Source organism: Lepidochelys kempii, chromosome 6 (genome assembly GCF_965140265.1).
Source record: "Lepidochelys kempii isolate rLepKem1 chromosome 6, rLepKem1.hap2, whole genome shotgun sequence".
Lineage (NCBI taxonomy): Eukaryota > Metazoa > Chordata > Testudines > Cheloniidae > Lepidochelys > Lepidochelys kempii.
The window spans coordinates 94,880,262-94,901,001 of NC_133261.1; the positions used below are offsets into that span (position 1 = coordinate 94,880,262).

The 20,740-nt window shown below is 41.2% G+C and overlaps 1 protein-coding gene across 10 annotated transcripts in view; it reads left to right on the forward strand.

Moving 5' to 3' along the window:
* The window catches only part of NRXN3 (neurexin 3), a 1,402,093-nt gene that overhangs the window by 1,049,566 nt on the left and 331,787 nt on the right, over positions 1-20,740 (forward strand). For all 10 annotated transcript variants that reach the window (XM_073349326.1, XM_073349323.1, XM_073349320.1 and 7 more), the window contains one exon: positions 11,207-11,388. In XM_073349326.1, coding sequence (XP_073205427.1) covers positions 11,207-11,388 — 182 coding nt within the window. The remainder of the gene's footprint in view (positions 1-11,206; positions 11,389-20,740) is intronic.

Consider the following 20,740-nt stretch of genomic DNA (forward strand, 5'->3'; position numbering starts at 1 on the left):
GGGGAAATATACATTAGAAAGAGCAACTGTTTGGGAGAATGTTGAATGGACCGAAATCGGTGGCTGCAGTCTGGCCTCCATCCTGTCCTGTTTCTAGGTTGTTCTAGTAACATTCAGATCCCATAAACTTTCTGTACACACAGGGAGTGAATGTCCCTCACAGCAGAGCTGTGAATCCAGTTACGATGATGACTGATAACACTAGTCTCTGAGCTCTGCTACTTTGGCAGTCTGTCTCCTGGGCTTCTCTAAGGACATCCTCTCTGGGTGCTCTTTATCAAGCAGGTCACCCCGAAAAAGAAATCCTACTCAGATTTCAGCTCTTGTTTGGCAGTGGGATGCAGCTGAAAAACATTTTAATTTATCTCCATCAAATTCAACCAAGGAATCATCACCCAGCTCATTGTCCCTCTGGGTGTGTGTGTGGTTTTATCCCCTACATCACCATATTAATTTTGACTATGAGAAGGGCTCCCAAATTTTGTCCTGCTAAGGGATACAATGGCTGCTTGCAGGAAAACTCTGGGCTGCATCTAGTTAGCACAAAATGGTCCAGATTGCACCCAGCCTTCTCTTTAACATGGAGATGTGGTCCCACAGAGAGTACAGCTGCAGCGTGTGATGCTCCAGTTCAAACCAAAAGACCTTCTATTGTGATCAAAGTGGAGCTTTGTATTAAAAATTAGGAGGGCCACATGTCCCTTTGTATAAATCAGTGGATAGCCTTTGGCCCAGGACCAACCTTTGGCAGTGGAGAATCAGACCCATTGCCTTCAATGTCTTTGTACCTGTGTCAGCAAGAGCAAAACTTGATCCTATATTTCCAGAGCCACTGTGTTTACATTGAAGCCATGCCTCAGCCAGCTGATCCCTGTTCAGATTCTTTGTTGCAGTGCGAAGGGTGCCATAGTTGACATTTATCACCCTGAGGCTGTTAAATCCATGGTTATCTTTGGTCCACTTAAGCAGCTGCTAACCTCGAGGATTCTTCTGTGCTGGTGATGGGTAACCCCAAGGTACCCAGCAACAAATTTTCCTTGAGGAGAATATAAGTCAGACTTCCCAGTGCTTAGGAATTGGAGTCATTCATAGTTTGAGTGTAAATTATTTTGGACTGCGTGGCAATTCCAGGAGCACTCCCTTCTTCTCTCTCCCCACTCCTTCCAATCTCTCTTTTAATATGAACAGGAGTACTTGTGGCACCTTAGAGACTAACAAATTTATTAGAGCATAAGCTTTCGTGGGCTACAGCCCACTTCATTGGATGCACAGAATGGAACTTATAGTAAGATAGATAGATAGATAGATACAGATAAGTTTGTATGGTAACTTCCAACTTATCTTTATGTGTGTATATATATATATATATCTTACTATATGTTCCATTCTATGAATCCGATGAAGTGGGCTGTAGCCCACGAAAGCTTATGCTCTAATAAATTTGTTAGTCTCTAAGGTGCCACAAGTACTCCTGTTCTCTTTGTGGATACAGACTAACACGGCTGTTACTCTGAAACCTATCTTTTAATATGGTGTAACTAATAAGAAGTAACATATTGTCTGATCCAATTGTTGGCTAATGCCACACATACCAGGAAGAAAGTGACTTGTATTAATTTGCTGTCATTTTAAAAAGGAAACAAGGAAGACAGGCACGATCCGAGTTGTTGCTTCCATTTTGTGTCAGGCTTGTATTGTTGTGGTGTTTTTCCTTTTTTTTGCCATAGAAGAAGCCCTAGCTCCCTCGAATGTTAAAGCTGAGCAAGGATTTCAGTTTAATTAACGTCAGACAATGTCTGCCTTTTAAATAGAAGGATATGAGGATATGGTGGTGTTCGCATTAGGTCTCAGAGGGTTTGTCTGGGGAAGAGCAGGCATCTTGAAGGAAAAGCAGCTGGTCCATGGGAACTCTTTTAAGCAGGGAAGCGTTGCTTTCCAAGGATTACACTTTTGCCCCGGAAGCTTTGCATTTTCTTAGGGCTTTACATTTCTTCCATCTCAGACAATTTAAAGCTCCTGATACATAAGAGGAAAAAGACACCCTATCAATCATCTTACATATGGTACAATGCCTTTCTTCATTTTCTCCTTGGAAGAATCCTGTGATAGAATGGGTCAAATGAACCAGACAATTGATGATACGTCCATAGCCATTTTCAACCCCTTTTTCTAATTCTTCTGAGGCAGATAAGTATTAATAGATCCATTTTAGATAGGGGTGAAAGGCACAGAGAAATTAAGCGTTGGGCTTTGCGTCAGACAGTGGGAGAGCCAGACACAGAACCCAGTTTCAACTCCCAGCTCTGTAATGCATTGGTCAACTTAAAATATAAGGAATAATGAAAAAAGTTGCAGTAAAATAATGCTGGAAGTCTGGATTAACCCTCAGCAAATTAATTCTTCATAAGGGTAAAATGACCATCCCTAGTCAACCCACTTTTGCCAGACAGTGAATGATCCTGCATACCACAGGTGCCAATATGCATTGGGCATAATATGGTTAAAGGTGGGTTACAGGGGTAGTTTGTGGTGGTATAGTGGGTTACATCATTGTTTCTTTCTCTACCAGAGTCCTGGGTTCAAATCCTGTTTAGGTCCCAAGTTAGAATGATTTTGGAGGTCTCTTCCATCCTTTTCTTAGTCTCCATTTGTACACATCACAAAATAACCTTCTGGTCTGGCATGGTAAGATCAGCAGCCTCTGCAAGAGGAGAAGAGAAAAGGATAAAGACTGGGATAACAGGGCTGTTGCAGTTAAAGACTGAGGTGAATTAAATGGAAGTTTGTAACTGGGCAAGCATGAGTGGCCAAAATAAAGACCACAGTGCACTGGGAGACATGAAGGGGGTGGGTTTGGCTGAAGCTGGTGCAGTGCCCATCTGCACTAACCCTGTGCTGGTTGCTATTAATTTCTCTTTTTCTTGAACGTTAAACTGCCCACCAGTTTTGTAATGTGAATCATAGCCCTCCCTTCTCTTTGGTTGTGTTTTATGTTATTTTCCCTTGGTTTTTTATTTATAATGACAGTAACTTGCTATCTCTTTCTATTATGTATATTACAATGGTTTGTAAAACTGTGAGATTCACTTGACAGTGACTCCCTCCATAATGAAATAAATGTTCATCACAGACAGACTTTGAGCCACACATTATTTGTCTGATACATAGCTCCCACTGGGGATTGCTCTGTTAAATACTTATTTCAAAACTAGAGATGCCATCACATAGCTGATATGTTAGTTAGACAAAGAACCTGTATGCAATACCACTATGGCAGGTTCAACATGGACAGTAGGAGTTATAAAATCATGCAGCAGAATCTAGAAATGGAAAAGATCTGTGATACCATGTTCCCCATCAGATTTTCTAGTGTTTTGGTCAATCTACTTTAATCAGGCCCAAATGACAGGGATTCCACTACATCCATTTGCAGACTATTCCACAGCCTAATTGGTCACCCTAACAAGGAGTTTCTCCTGATTTCCAACCGGAATTTTTCTTTTTCTAATTTCATCCTGTTCTCCTACTTATATACCCATGTACCATCCCAAATGATTCCTTTCTATTTTTGGTGTTGATGCCCTTCATACAGTTTTGTCATGTCTCCTCCAAGACAAGCTGTCCTTCATTAGATCTTTTAATTTCTACTCAGGGAAGATTGGTTGGGAGCACATCTCTTGCTAGGAGAGCATGTGTGGCACCTTTGATGCCCCCAGAAGGTTTAACTTTGGAAAGCATCATTCAGAAGCTGCTAGAAACAATGTCATAGTTTTCAGTTATACTCAGCTAATGAACATTTGTTCCAGTAATGTAATGCTACTGGGGAGAATGTTACGTAATGTGTTCTGTTAACATTGTTTAATGTATGGGGTTGCAAGGGAAGTACAACATGTGGTTGAACATGAGACAGTGATGTAACAGCTAAGGACTCTGTAAAGGCCTGGTTAGTTGCTAGGAGCTACCATGGAACGTTATTTTTTTCAAATTCCAGCTGTTGGGCAAGCTTGCGGGCTGGGAGTGGATTGTTTCAGGATCTCAATGATGGTTCCAGTAAGGGACTCTCAGTTAGTTCATTCATTGGTTTACTTCTAAATTAACAAAATTAACTTACTCTGTTAATTTGTTCATTAGCTCTGGATTTGTGCTGAAGTGATGGGGATTGCCTGCAGTGACCTTTGAAGAGTAAGAACATAAGAATGGCCATTCTGGGTGAGAGCAATGGTCCATCTAGCCCAGTATCCTCTCTTGAGACAGTGGCTCTGAACACCTGTTGGCAATTTAGTATTTGAGGTTTTGCTCAAAGCCATGCCATGAACCTGCAAAAGAGGAGCAGCTCTGACACCCCTCCGTGGCAGAACTGAGATTAAACTAATCAGTGGTTAGTTTAATGAGTGGTTGAACTGCACGTGCTATAGAGTGTCACCCTTTGTTCTGAAGCACTGAGAATTGTTCAGAAAAGCCAGTCCTCACTCAGTTTACACTCAGTTTAATTTATTCCTTTCAATGAGAGCTTTGCCTGAGTGAGGACTAATATTTGGCCAATTGAAGTTTGGGCTAGAACAGCTCTGTCTGTTTATCTTGTCCATCCCCACGGCTGAGGCAGAAATGTTCTCTGTAGTACATTCTCAGTAACCTGTTTTTAAATGACTCTGGAAAGCAGTGACATTTCCTGTACATCCTATTGGAGACAAACCTTGTCTCTTGATCAGTTTCTCTTGATATTCAGCCTATGATTTTCTTTGCTCAATTTTACCAATTGCTCCAATTTACACTCTCTTGTTAGAACCCTTACTAGTGATAGAAGAGTGTATGCAGAACTTAGGTATAGTGAGATAGGTGGCAGCCTTATATCTGCATTTCCCTGCCTTTGTGAGTTTGTCAGACCTTTAATCTTATTTTAATAAGATTTTCTGAAAGCACTAACCACCTTGGTAAGCTCTTAGGTCTGTGTTATTTAATTGCCACTGACAAGGCTACTTGGTACAATTGTTGCCAAGGTCATCTGCATTATTTGAATTGGGTCCTGCTTCACACAGCTAAATTCACTTAATTGTTTGTGATGTATTAGTGATTCCATCCTTACAATAGTCTTGTTACAGGGAATAAGCTAAATAATTTCCGCTTCTTGGTAACGTGCAAATCTCACCAAGAAAAATGACCAAAATGCCATCATAGCAAATTTTCCTTTAGTTGAACTGATAGCTTCTTGCTAGCAAGCAGAAAATTTACATGGTTACTATTATTAATAAACATAATAGTATCTCAGCACCAGCATACTAAGCACACCGTGAAGCGACTTATCAGAACTACTGGGCTCAGCAGAAGGTGCATAATGGGACTGTATGTATCCATGAAATAAAAAATCTAGCTAGGAAAAGTATAATAAAGTTATGCTGCCTGGGAACTTTCAAGTCTCCAATTTCAGAAATAGCCGGCCTTCGTGGACATCCGTTTTTCTCCTTATTAAGCAATTTTTTAAAATAATTTCTCAATCCTCATAGAAAATTGTATAAAAATAACACAGTATCATCTATATTTACCTAAGATTTCATGCAAGAGAACAAAGGCATGATAATGAATTGCGGGGAAGGAGCATGCCATATGTCTTGCATGTTATTTCAGGTAGAAAACATTATCTTTAGATTTATATTCTTCACAGTCTGTGCTGGATTACCAGAATGAACAGGAGTTTTAAGCATGATGACTAAGGGGCCCAGACCATGGACGGAGATCCTGCTGTATTAAATTTAAATGCCAAAAGTATCATCTGAGTTTATTGTAAGAGTTTATATCCCACGTCCCTTGTCATTTTCCTGCTAAAAATCTTTTCCCACTCCAATATTCAGATACACATACCAGTGAATATTTGCAGCATATTGTACCTCCACTAGCAGCATAATGCAGGGGTTCTCAAATGTCATTGCACCGTGACCCCCTTCTGACAACAAAAATTACTACAAGGCCCCAGGAGCGGCGACTGAAGACTGAGCCTGCTGAACTCCACTGCCCCAGCCATGGGGGCCAAAGATGTCCCCCAAGGGCTTCAGCCCTACCTTAAGTACATGGAGAACAATTGATTGCTGTCCTCTTTAGAACAGCCTGTTTCGTATATGAAGACTGTTATCAGGTCCTCAGCCCCCTCCCCAGTCTTATTTTCTCAAGACTAAACATATCCAGTTCTTTTAACCTTTCCTCAGAGGTCTGGTTTTCTAAACCTTTTATCATTTTTGTTGCTCTTTTGTGGACTCTCTCCAATTTGTCCACATCTTCATTAAAGTGTGGCACCCAGAAACAGACACAGTATTCTAAATCTCCTGTGTTTTACACGCAATGCTCCTGTCATTTCATCCCAGAATAATATTAGCCTTTTTTGCAACTGCTGGCTCATATTCAATTTGTGATCCACTATGACCGCCAGATCCTTTTCAGCAGCACTACTGCCTAACCAGTTTTCACCATTTTGTAGCTGTGTGTTTTTCCTTCCTAAGTGTAGTAATTTGCATTTATCTTTATAGAACTTTATCTTGTGGATTTCAGACCAATTCTCCAATTTGTCAAGGTCATTTTGAATTCTAATCCTGTCCTCTAAATTACTTGCAATCTCTCCAAGCTCAGTGTCATTCACAATTTTATAAGCATATGTGCCACTCCATTATCCAAGACTGAGATTAGATGAGGAGTCCAGGGTGGGAGACTAGGACTGGGAACCAGTGGGGCTGGTGGGAGGGGAGACACAGATTGGACAGTTGGGAGTGAGGAACTGGGACTGCCAAGGAACTGGGGACAAACAGTTGGAGGTAGGGACTTGGACTGTTTAAGCAAGAAGTTAACGGGGTGGGGAAGAGACAGGCTGGGACAGGCACAGTTTGGAGAAGACAGTGGAGAATGAGTCAAGCTTGGTGGGGAACAGGCAGAAGAATCTGTGCTCCCTAGAGCCCCTGCCTTTTGGGAGCATAGAATGGAACCCAGAATTCCTGAGTCTCACTATTCATCTGCTATCAGCAAATAGCTGTGAAACCCACTGACGAACCATGTCTCATCCCTCTCTGGTGCTGGTCCTCATAGAGGATGGCATTCTACTATTATTATTATCAGTTAGTCTATTACCTCAAATGGCAGAGGCCTGTGCAGTGGAGCTAAATGTTCCATCCCTGCTGATGAAGCATGTGGTTATCAATATGATGCCACATGATGGAATTTGTTGTTTTTTTTAAAAAAAACAAAACACCTACGTTTAAAAGAATAGAGACATGAGGACTTCTTGGTTACGGCAGTTGAACACTCCCCGAAGCAGTGGATTCTATCCTTGCCTTTTCCAGAGTTCCCATGTGATACTAGGCAAGTCACTTACACAGACGGTCAATAATCGTGTGTTCCTTATTTACTAGGTGCTGAGCACTCAGAACTGCAACTGAAGTCAACAGAAACTGTGTTTTTATCATATCAAGTTTTCTATAATGCTAAGTACTCTGAAAATTAGGCCCTGGGGTCTCAAATTGAGCACCCAAAATTATTGGAAACTTCTGACCTTAGTCTCTGTGACTTAGTTCCCCATTTGTAAAATAGGGATATTACCACTGCCTCATCTCACAGGGGTTTTATGATGATAAATTAATGAATGTTTGTGAAGCTCTCAAGAAAAGCCAAAGAGGAAATGAATAATTCTATCTTCAGAGCAGGGTTTGAATAGTGTGCACTAAATAAGGCTTAGGGACACACACATTGAACGATGAGGATAAAACAAAATATTGAATAGCTTCTCATTAAGTGATCACCATGTATCCTATGCAGTGCAGAAAGCAGGGGTCCTATGGAAAAAAAATAGTATGTGATCATGTAATTGAAGATCTGATCATAATGCATATGCACAGGAGGGCCAAGTTAAGGTTACCCAGGCAACCTTAATTCTGGCATTTCCCAACTTTTGAGTGCTCAGTTTGGAACTTTAATGTTCTTATAACACGTTTTGTATGTGTAATATATAAAGACACATAAATGAGTCAGGCATTATTTTTAACATGATTACCGTGTAGCATAAACTGTATATCTCTTTTTTTTCTCTTTGTGTTCTTCCTCCTCCATCTAATATTCTCTTTTAATGTTTGCATCTTATGATTTCTGTTTGGAGTGATTACTTTATTCAAATTTTGTAGCAAATGATTAGTGCTACGCTATTTAAGATTTTTCATGTCATAATTATCACTGGGGCATGTTTACATGTTCAATATGTAAGTGAAAGTATATACATGCATACATTTTTTTTAAATTATATTTCAGGTAGGAAAAGTTACACAGAAGTCAGCAAACTGGACTGCCTATCATTCTGCAGATAATTCTGGATCGTGTACTGAACAGTTGCAGTACAGTAGGTTTCTGTTATAAGGATCAGTTTAGGTCGCCTGCTCTTCTGATTGTTACAGCTGAATGATTACTGTGCACAGAGACATGAAACTGAGCTTCCTGAAGTCAGGCCTAGAAGGAAATCTCTGTCCTGCGAGGAGAGTATGAGCTTTGCTAGGCAGTTGAGTGCCGTCACCAGCCTATACAGTTATAATTGGCTGTAATTGACACTTGCAGGAGTTCTGACATGCTCTACCTGCAGCCAAATGGCACTCAGAAAAGTGAGGCGATCTCATCTGCCTTTGGATATAGCGAAGACATTCCTTCCACTCTGATCCTTGCAACTGAAAGTCCCAGTGATCAGAATAAGGAGTGAAGGCCAAGCACACGAACACATGTGGGAACAACTTTTGGAAATGAGGGTTTGGTCTACAGAGCGAGAAGTGATCAGAAAAACTCAGTACACTCAAACTCAGATGTTGATTTTTCTTGTGTTATTCTGTGAGCCAGTGTAATATAATATATAAAACAGTTAGAACTAGCTAATAAACTAAAGAGGAAAGATATTTGTAGTTTATGCACTTATTGTGGGCTGTGTGAATTATCCGTACATGGAGAGAAGCTGTGGATAATTCATTACACAAACACCTCTAATTAGTATGAAAAGGCTTTAAGTGTACTTGTAAGAATGGATGATAAACAAACAGTTTACACTCTGCAGTAGTCACGCACCTACCATTACACTCCACAGCTGAAGGTAGAGATTCAGTTAGAAGGTAAGAATTGGGCGCTTGGTCTCTGTCTGAAGAGTCACCATTTCTGAAATTGGACTAATACATGCTCACAGCTCTGCTCTGTCAGTGTGCTCTCTGTCTTAGTTCTGGGTTATGAATGAAATGTCATACAAGTTTATTTACATTTACTGAGAGTATGATCCAGTGGGTATGCACAGGACTAGGAGTCAGGGGACTTGAGTTCTGATTCTGATTCTGGTTCTGTCACTGACTTGGCCTTGGGCAAGTCACTTTCCTTCTATGTGCCTCAGTTACCCCATCTGTGAAATGGAGATAACAACACTTACGTTCTTTTGCGATGCATATTGAGCTCTCTAGAGAAAAAGCCCTACATAAGGATGAAGTTTATTGTTTTTATTTCTACTTACTTACATAAAACAAAGAGCCTCAATGGAGTTGTGGCTTTGCAGCCAGACTCATATGTGACCCAGTTTTGGTACCAAATGACCCAAGCAATATCCAACTGTACTTAATTCACTTTGAGATTGTTTGTTTAATTGATAAAAAATAAATGACCTTGTAGCCTCCCCTAGGTAAACTATGATCTGAAGTATATTCACCCAGTCCTCCTCTGCTTCCCATTGATATCTCATGCCTGCTGCTGTTGGTGGAATCCAATTGGCTGCATTTAGTATTGCATAGTTCATTGTGACCCTTAGGAAAAGTGCATTATAGACTTGGGTGTAGCTCAATGGTTGACAAATTGGGCCTCCTGCATGTGTTGTTCCCAACCTTACCACAGATTCTCTATGTATATAAATCTCCCCACTGTATTTTCCATTGAATGCATCTGATGAAGTGAGCTGAAGCTTACGAAAGCTTATGCTCAAATAAATTTGTTAGTCTCTAAGGTGCCACAAGTACTCCTTTTCTTTTTGCGAATACAGACTAACACAGCTGCTACTCTGAAACATCTCCCATTGTGATCTTTAGGGCCATATTTTCTAAAGAGCTCAGGGACCAGTGTGATGAGCTCTTTTAAAAACCTGGAACGGGGCAAGTCTGAGAATCTGGTCCTTAGCCTGTCTGGGTCTCCGACCTTGTATGTAAAATTGATCCTAATAGCACACCTCTTCCTCTGGACATTAGCTCTGGATCTCCAAGTGAGGCTGAATACCAAGTTTGTGAAGTGGTGTCTGTTTTTTAAAAGCAGTGCATTACTTGGCATTGCCCAGGCTTGTGTTAACAATAATGAACTCACAGGCTCTTGATAAACTCTGTAGCTGTCTTTATTGCAGATGCTGCTTGTCTTCATTTGGATACTATTACCTGGAGCACACTTTAGCAGGATGTGTACAGTATCTGTCATTGGTGATTTATTCCTTCCTAAAAGGAAGCAGCATTTATCTATTTGTGGTTCCCTTGTTAATACTATGTGGATACACTAGGGTGTTGTGAATAGCATAAATGTTCATTTAAAAGGATCTCTGAAAGTATTACTGCTGGCGTAGAAGCCATAATTATCTGAATGGCAAACTTTTTAAAGTTCTTGTTGTTTTATTTTGCATCTTGTTTTACTGAAAGATAACAGTGCTACATTAATGGGAGGGGGAAAGAGTGGGTGTATTTTGTGTACTAGAAAGCCGTTCTGCTTTCACATCCCCTTCAATCAGGAAAGGCATCTAGCAATTCAGAGCCATTGTTCCGCTGAAAAGAATATGCCATTCTCTGGGAGGAAGAGTCCTTGTGTATATGGTGGGAGAGGGATATAATTCCCCATCTTGTGACTTCCTTGGATGAGATGTGGAATTAATGCTAGTGTTTAGGAAGGCTCACTACATTGTTTGTCACAATGCATAAAGGTTTTTGGAGACAGTGCATTATCAGTCTTCTGCTAGTACCCAGTGGAATGTAGAGTATATCTCTTTAACTACCATCTGCTCTGTATTATTTCAGTTTTCCTGTGTCTTTAATTGAGGGTGACAATAGCCTCACAGGCCTTAGATTTCATCACTTGTGCTAATGAAATGCTTGTATTTGGATATATTCCTCTCTGCAGCCATTACAGCGTTACCACACACGGCAAAAACCATAGTGAAAAAACACCTCCCTCTTTGTTTTTCTTTTTGCAGCTGGTGCCACATATATCTTTGGGAAGAGTGGAGGCCTCATCCTGTATACCTGGCCAGCAAATGACAGACCCAGCACAAGGACAGATCGTCTTGCTGTAGGCTTCAGCACAACTGTGAAGGATGGCATCCTGGTTCGGATCGACAGTGCTCCTGGGCTCGGCGACTTTCTGCAGCTTCACATAGTGAGTACACACCCATGTCTATGCCAGACCTGGGTTTCACTTTTGCGTGCATCAGTAATGTGGATATATGTGATGGGTGTTCCTGAAGAGTTAAAGATGAGTGTTGCTTCGGAAAAGGAAGGTGTAATCATTAGATGTATGATTAATGGGATCACTCATGGGATCAGGGAGGTAATGCTTCCTCTTGACACAATGCTGGTTAGACAATATCTGGGGAAGTCTATTTATAGATTTGGGTACTATCCTATTGATAGAATATACAGAGGAAATTGAGAGAGTTCAGAGATGAATAAATAGAATGAGAAGAAAATGGGAAGGAATTAACTTAGATAATGAATCAAAAGACTAATAATGTAAAACAGCATGTGTCATGTAGATTCTTCACTTTCTATGTCTTCAGCACACATTGAGTTTAACCTCCCCAGGCATTCCTTCAGGGTCCGGTTTATTTAGCTAAGTGTGATACACTTGGTCCCACTGAGGTTTGTGACAGAACTCCCATGGAATACAATGGGAGTGTGATTTACACTTACATTAGGACTATTTTATGGCAATGTTAACCCACCCTGCCCTGTGCAAAAGCCTGGAAATGATGGAGAGTATGGTTCCCTTTACCTCATCCCCTTTTCTTATTATACATTACAAAGAAGATACAGTGTTCTCACTGGGTAGCAATAAAAGAAACTTAAATGCCAGGCCAGATTCTCAGCTGGTGTCGATGAGCATAATTCCATTCACATCAATGGAGCAATGCTGTTCCACACTTGCTGAGGATCTGGCTCAATGGATATAATTTGGGATTATAAAAATTTGATTTCAGTCACAGAAATAAATTTTAATAATGTGACTGGGAAGGACATAGGCCCAACTTCTGATAGAGATGTTAGAATCAAAAGCAAATCACTGGAAAACTTTGAGATGAGGAAGAAAATGGAGCCCTGTGAGCAGAGCAGGAGGGGAGACTAAATAGGAGCTTTCCAGATTTTTTTAGGTAATAGGTTTGCAGCCTAAGAAGTTGGAAGTACCAGTCTAGGCCACCTCCTGTTCAGCAGTTTCTGCTCTAACTCTCAACAGGGATTTGGTTGTTTTTAACACTGAGAATGGGATTTGAAGCCATTCAAGCTTGATGGCAGTTTAGAGGGAACATAGCTGAACAGGAGGCTTGCTACGGCCCAGCATAAAGGCACCAATATTGTAAAGTGTTGAGCATCTTACACTGCCATTGACTATTAAGGGAGTTGAAGATGTTCAGTTTCTTATAGGAGGCACTCAGAATTTTATGGGGTTTTCCTGAGTCAGGGGTTGGAACCTAAAGTGCTATCCACCAATACTGCTATTAGGAAAAGTGATTGTGAGCCACTGATCAAGTGAAAATGGATCCCCCAATCCTAACAATACAGTGAGTCTGTGAAATGGATATAAACAAAATGCCAGGCGTATAATGAGAACATAACTGGCCAAGTGTAAAAGGAGAGAGATTGTCAGTGATAACTTTGGGTTTCTCTTTACTTTTGGATCATTTGTTTAGAAAGCAAACGAGATTGGGCAATCTAATATTGCCCATAAATTGCTGAAGTGTTTATAAGGGGAGTGAGTGTAATAGTAATTAACACCAACATATTCTCATACAAGTATTTTCTTTTGTCTGGTAAAGATTTTGGGGATATATTTCCAGGGCTAAACTCCAACCATGACTCGATAAATCATGTAGCATGTGGTCTTATGCCACAGTGATTATATGTGTTCATTTACTGTCCTCTCCAGTCTATTGATACGAGAGAGATGATTATTATTTGATTATCGTAGCACCTAGGAAACCTGGTCATGGACCAGGAACCCATTGTGCTAGGTGCTGTGCAAACACAGAACAAAATGCTGGCAACTTATTACTGTGACGTTCACTCATGATCGAAGGAACAAAAGGCTGGCAGCTTACATTTGGAACCCAGAGCAACTGTCTGCTTCCAGTTCAGTAGTTACTAATGATGGTAAAGAACTGTGCTCAGTGCAGTATTTCTTTGTGATCAATCTGGCTATAATGGGGTTTCTAGATAAATCATGAACACACTTGTGATTTCTACCTTGCTTTTGGTATTTATCGTTCAGCTCTTAATTATGTCAAAAGTAATCAATCAATCTACCTGAACTTTTTACATGTGTGATTTTATACCAGGACAGAACTTTGCTGGGATTATTGAAGCAAATCAGAAAAGATCTTTGTGAAATAAGAGTCCATTAATAAAGAATTGTTTACTTCCAAGATATTCGAATTTTTTTTTCTTTTTTGCTAGTAATATTTAAAGCTTGTTCTGTATACTCTAAATGTGTTTTGATCGCTCTGCTCTCTGTGAGAACTGGGACCGTTCAGCTGGTTTTGGACACTTTGGCTTTGTATAATTGAAGTTATTAACTGTGATTGATGTTTGCAATAAAAATGCTGCAGGCATTGTTTCTGGGTAGTTAGGCCCATGTGTGCCTTAGGATGCTCACAAGCAGCAAATGCAGGGCTAGTACAGATTTAATATCTCCTTTGTGTTCTGGTCATTACGGAGTAAGAGTATTTGTGTAAGCTATTCAAGAAGGGGAGGAGGGCACTGCTATTCTCATCTAGGTACCCTGTCTCCTGATATGTACCTCTGACCCTGCCAAGGCCCTAATGGGGAACCCAGTCTGAGAGAGAGACTCATATCAACGGACACAAAAAAATAGAGCAGAAAGATTGAAATGATATGGTTACTGGTTCATTGAGCATCCATAATATTTTGTGTTATCTCAGTTTGATGATTCAGCATTTCTTATGTAAATTAGTCACAATCATAACAATGAGTTAACAGCAGGTTTGGGTCCTGTTGGAGATAAATTGCTATCTAAAATGAGGGTTGCCACTTGAAACAAGAGACACTTATGAGATGGGGCCATGTATGGTTTCCAACCTCCCTGAATTTCTGGTTGCTTTTCTTGAACAAAGATCTCTTCCAACTTGCTGAAAACTATTGCACTGCGATCAACTCCCCTGTATTTGGTAGATAACACCTGCAAAGACACAGTGAGACCCACTCACCTTCCAAAAGTCTGCCATTACCTCCACTGAGAGGATAAGTAGGACACGTATTCTTCCTGATCACAAGAGATATGAGCCAGGGAGAAAAAGACAGGGAGGAGCAAAGGGGGATAAAAATGGAGGAGAAAAAAATAATGGTGGGAAGAGATTAGGATAGAGATGGGGAACTAGAATAGAGCGATTAAGCCAATGGTAAAAAGAGGGGGAAGAATGGCCAGATCACTAGAGAGAAGAATTCTAGAAGGAAAAGTGGAAAGTAGGAAGAAAAGCAAGAGAAAGAAGGAACAACAAACAAACAAGGGGGATGGTAAGTGATATAATGATGACATTTACTTTATACAATTTTAATAATTAATGATTTGGCTGTTTTCAGCAACAAAATATTTCAAAATTCCCAAGCTGTGGATGGTCACTGGGAGGGTCCTGCATCCTCATTTCCCTGTGTTTGGATGTTGTAGATCTGGGTTTCTCACAACACAATTTTGGTGGCCTCAGAGTGCGGCCACCAACTCTTGCTGGTGGCCATTCTGACAAATTTTCCTAAAATACTTAATTAACTTTAGGAAAAACAAATAAATATGCACATATACATGTCTAAATCATTGTAATTGATTGATGAAGGGTTGGGTTTTTTTTTGCAGACTCAATAATACAATTAATGTACAATTGTATTTTGGAGCCCCTAGCCCCACTGCCTCCCCCAATCCCTCACAGATCCCCTGGGCCCCCACTGCCTCCCCGCCCCACACACTCCTTAAGGCTCCCCATTGCCCCCCTGGACTCCACTGCTTCCCCTCCCCCACCATTGCCTCAAGCTCCCTTTTGTGGCCTTGCATCCCAGGCTGAAGCCCGCCCCGGGAGCCTCCAGCTGAATCAGGGGAGGGGGGCTGAAGCCCACTCCTGGAGTCCCGCAGCTAAAGATGGGAAGGGGTGCTGAAGCCCTTCCCCGGAGCCCCTGGGCACTGCAGCGACGCACCGTTCCTTTGCTCCCTCCCCCATCTCTGCCCAAAAGGCTGTCCTGGTCACAGGAAACCCCCCTGGTGTCCGCATGCAGCCATACTGCCACATTTGAGAAACGCTGCTATAGATCATCTCCATTTTGTGTTCAAAAGTTGTCCATTAGCTACTCTTGCTCCACCAGACTGTCTGGTTAGCTACTCTTGCTCCACCAGACTGTCTCGGATTTCTGGCTGGTGGTAACAAGAGTTGACAGCAACCATTTCCTGGTGATTAGCAGTGACGATATTTAGTCTCAGTGGTGTCTAAGATGGTGAGTAAGATGACATCTGACCTTCATATTGTGAGCTATGGATAACAAATGACAGGTACCATTTTAGAAATTGCCAAGATGACTCCTACTTAATTATGTTAGTGGACACTTTCTGGTGTCTTTTGTTCTTTCACCCATGGCAGGCAACAGAGAGAAGTTGCAAGGCATTTATTATCTCATTTTACTTTCCAGATACTGGAGGGGTGTGTGTGTGGAAGTTATCCTATTAATCGTGTCTGTATATAATTTACAGTGAATCTGCTTGGATTAATTTTTTCCATTACGAGTCTTTTAGACACTGTGGAGATTTGTGTGCTGAGGCATCTGTTTCCTATGACTAGAATTTATAACCCCTGTAACTCTTTCCCGCCTGATTTCAGTGAGACATGAGCTACCAGCCCATGTATCATGTTGATCCATGTGGTGTATGAAGCATGAGGTGTTTATATACACAAAACTACTGGCACCTCCTGGAGGTGAAGTGTAATAAGGAGGTGTTTTCTGCTATCATGAGGTTTGCGTGGCATAGGTGTGCGGGTGGTGCTCTCAGAGTTGTGAGGAATCTCTTGTAACAGGTAGAGTTCTAGAAGACTGCAGGCTTAAGTTATGGTCGGATGTTTCTACATATTCATTCTCCTTAGTCTGCAACAGCTGTCATTTCCTAATTTACACCATGCAAAATATCTCACAGAGTGAATAGAGGGGAACAGGACAGTTGTGGGTTATGATAGATATCCTCCTCCTGATGACTACCAAGAGATACGTCACTCACTCTGTGCACTGATGTTTTATACTGTTGTCTTTCATTTGGATGTTTGTTGTAAACCATCAGCTCACCTCTGGTTTATCCTCAGTGTGGTTATGAGGTGGTAAGATTGGCCCACCTCTGAATTCTTGGGTAGACCTGGAATAGGTTTGGAGAAGGAAAACTCTAGGCCCAATCCTCAAATCCTTACTAAGGAAAAACTCCCAGTGACTTCAAAAGCAACACTGCCTGAATGAGGTCAATCCAGTGGGAGTTGAGAGTCATCAGTGCCACTCATTGTCCGATCATAGCTGAAGGCTGCAGGGTTTGACCTAGAATTATTTTGGATCTTAAGAACTAACCATGAGGAAAGTGAGAAAAAGGCAGTCTTCTCTGGCTTGGAGGGGACCTGGATAAATGGAGGCTGAGAGGGAGAGAATAGGGCTGAGGTGTATCCATTGGGTTGAATTTGGTTTTCTTCTATTTTCAGTGCATTACTGTTTGGAAAACAATTTCCCTACCATAGCTTGTTCCAAGTGACAAAGGCCTGTTTGGATTTCCTAGGCTGAGGAGCTTTAACAGCTCATTAGTCACTTGTGTGGAGAGAGCCTGCTGGGGACACTCAGGGCAGCGTCCAGCCTAAACATGCAATCTCAGCAGAGATAAGAGTTGGGGATGGGGGCAGGAGCGCTGAAGAGGGGATGTGATGAAGTAGGTGTTTTCTGAGATCTATGCAGAGCCGGTATGTTTAAGATAGGGTGTTTATACCATAGAGATGATAGTAATTCACATTTTGCACTTATATACAGCTGAATTGGAATTAATTTGCGAACTGGATACAATTAACTTACGCTTGAATAAAGACTGGGAGTGGATGGGTCATTACACAAAGTAAAACTGTTTCCCCTTGTTTATTTCCCCTCCTACTGTTCTTGTCAACTGCTGGAAATGGCCCACCTTGATTATCACTACAAAAGGTTCCCCTCACCCCGCTCTCCTGCTAGTAATAGCTCACCTTTCCTCATCACTCTTGTTACAGTCTGTATAGTAACACCCATTGTTTTATGTTCTCTGTGTATATAAAATCTCCCCATATATTTTCCTCTGTATGCATCCGATGAAGTGAGCTGTTGCTCACGAAAGCTTATGCTCTAATAAATTTGTTAGTCTCTAAGGTGCCACAAGTACTCCTTTTCTTTATACAGCTTGTGTGTTCAAAGTCACTTCAGACATGAGATACTTTGGCCTTCCTCACTCTTGCATCAGCCGTGGTTTTGTCCCAGAGCTCTGCATTTGCTTGTTTCCAATGTTGAACCATGTCTTGTGCAAAGCGGGCCAAATTCAGAGGATATAAAAGTGGGTGTGATTTACTTCCACTGACACCCTCTTGTTAGTTGCTTTTTCTGCAGCTCTTCATTCTCACAGGTGCCTGGTGTGTACATTTAACCAACTCTGATTCCCTTCCACACCCTTCCTTGCAACTACGTCTACACTGTGAGCTAGAGGTGTGATTCCTGCCTTGCACAAAAACACTTGTGCTAGCTTTCATTAAACTAGCATGCTACAAATAGTAGTGTAGGCATGGTAGTATGGGTAGTGGTGAGTGGAGGTACAGCTAGCAGTGCATAGTACATTATGCACAAGGTTCAGGTGGGTTTGTACTTGGCACGGCTCCTGATTGCCACTTCCCAGGCTACCCCCATGCTACTATTTTTAGCACGCTAGCCAAAAATGAGAGCTACCCACGAGTATGTCTGTGCGAGCTGGGAATCACACTCATAGCTTCAGGTGTAGGTGTAGCCTTACAATTCAGATTTGGCACGGAATTCTGGTTTCGGTTACATTAACTAATGTAAATCCAGATAACGCCATTGAACTGAATCCTGATCTCATTTATTCTGGTGTGAACCAAAGTAATTCCATTGTTAATGGAGCTTTTCTGAATTTATGCCGGTTTAATGGAGAACAAATTTTGGCTGAGTGACTTCAAGGGAGGTTACTCCAGATGTATATAAGTGTGTCTGAGAGAAGAAGTGTAAGGGGGAGTGAAGATTATGTATTAGTAGATGTGACTTTAAAGGAGACTGAGTTGTCATAATTTTCATTCTGGGTGGGGAGGAAGATGATGTAAATTACACAAATTTTGACCCAGACTTGCTGCTGAATTTGGCTCAGTTTCTCTATGTTTGGGACACATATGGGATGCTGGCATCCATAAGAAAGAAGGAAATGTCTGACAAATAAGGTTAGAAACTGTTCCAGAAATTAAATTCCACTCTTAGTGGCCAAAGAACAGGACTCTAACCGGTGCACAGCTTGTGTAGGTAATGTCTTTCTCACTTTCTTATTGAACATTTGAGGAGAGTGATTGTCTATCCAAAAGCATAACAGTCATTTAATCAGGAAAACCATAATCCTTTTACCGTTGCTGAGTGTCACATTGTGTGGTGCATTCTGTCAGGCTGAATTTCTCCACACTGTTACTTCATACACATATACAGTACAATTGGCTTCTTTACTGGTCCTTTAACTCATTTGGCCAGATTCATCACTGGCGTAACTCTATTGAAGTCAATGGAATTATACAAGGGATAAATTAGGCCCAGTGTGCGCTATAGTATTTTATAATCTGTCAATAAAAAGACAATCCTCCCTGAATCCAGAAGCCTATATTCAGCTAGACAAGACACAGAAAACAAATGCATCCTAAACCTGGTCTTTAAAATGGAGATAGTACTTTACATTCTTCTCAGCTCAAATGGGGACAGAGTACCAGATGTGAGGGACACTGCAACTAAAAGCTCATGATCTAAAGGCCTTAGGTTTGTTTCTAGGGGCACCTGAAGGCCCCTGTATGTTTCTGGATAGCAGAACCTCAATTGATACAAAAAGAGAACGGAGGTCACTGAGATACATAGGACTATATTAGAAAAGTGTGTTGAACAGCAACAAAGCCATATTTTAAGTAGCACAGCCCTTAATTGGAACAGGCCTATATTTCTGGAAAGGTAGCTTGAACATATCTATACGTGTTCAAGGAGATAAGGAACCACAACGTGCACCCAAAAATATGAAGGACAATAGGATAAACGTGCTGTGCTTGATAAGCAGTGACAAGGTGAAATGATAGGGGGATATAGCTTCAGTATCATCCTTATGTCCATGAGAGATTTTGTTATTGTTGGGCAAATCTCAAAAGGTTTGCAGGCTCGGTGATGAGGAGCAGCGAAGGGTCAAGGGATCCTCAGCTGATGTAAATTGTCATATCTCCATTTGTTCAGTGGAGCTATGACAGCTGAGGATCCGCCCCTTAACGTTCTCAGAGGCTTATCCAAACCTTACACAGACTTCTTGGGTCTGAAAAACCTCCGGAGTTTGGACACTCATGCTGTGTCTGCTCTTCGCAGAAAGCAGAAAAACAGGAAAATGAAAAGTAACTTGTAAAGAAAAAGTTGATCAACTTTTTTTGAAACAAAGTTTTTGAATTTGCAGAGATGGTTAAAGTTCAGTTTTTAATTTCTCTGAACTAGCTCATCATAGAAATAGTTCATTTATTTTTATCTACCATCCTTTTTGCATAGCAAGATAATGGTGTTAAGTCTCGGTAGTAAGAGAGTACGAGTTGAGTGCTAAAGCTTTGAAGTTTAGGATGAAGATGCTCCCAGCCCCAGTGTGACTGTTTATGTCTAAAGAAAAGGAGTATTTGTGGCACCTTAGAGACTAACCAATTTATTTGAGCATGAGCTTTCGTGAGCTACAGCTCACTTCATCGGATGCATACTGTGAAAACTGCAGAAGACATTATAAACACAGAGACCATGAAACAATACCTCCTCCCACCCCACTCTCCCGCTGGTAATAGCTTATCTAAAGTGATCATCAAGTTGGGCCATTTCCAACACAAATCCAGGTTTTCTCACCACCCCCCCCCCCCACCCCCATACACACACAGACTCACTCTCCTTCTGGTAATAGCTCATCCAAACTGACCACTCTCCCTATAATGTGCATGATAATCAAGGTGGGCCATTTCCAGCACAAATCCAGGTTTTCTGGATTTGAAAAAAACAAGGGGAAATAGGCTACCTTGCATAATGACTTAGCCACTCCCAGTCTCTATTTAAGCCTAAATTAATAGTATCCAATTTGCAAATGAATTCCAATTCAGCAGTTTCTCGCTGGAGTCTGGATTTGAAGTTTTTTTGTTGTAAGATAGCGACCTTCATGTCTGTGATTGCGTGACCAGAGAGATTGAAGTGTTCTCTGACTGGTTTAT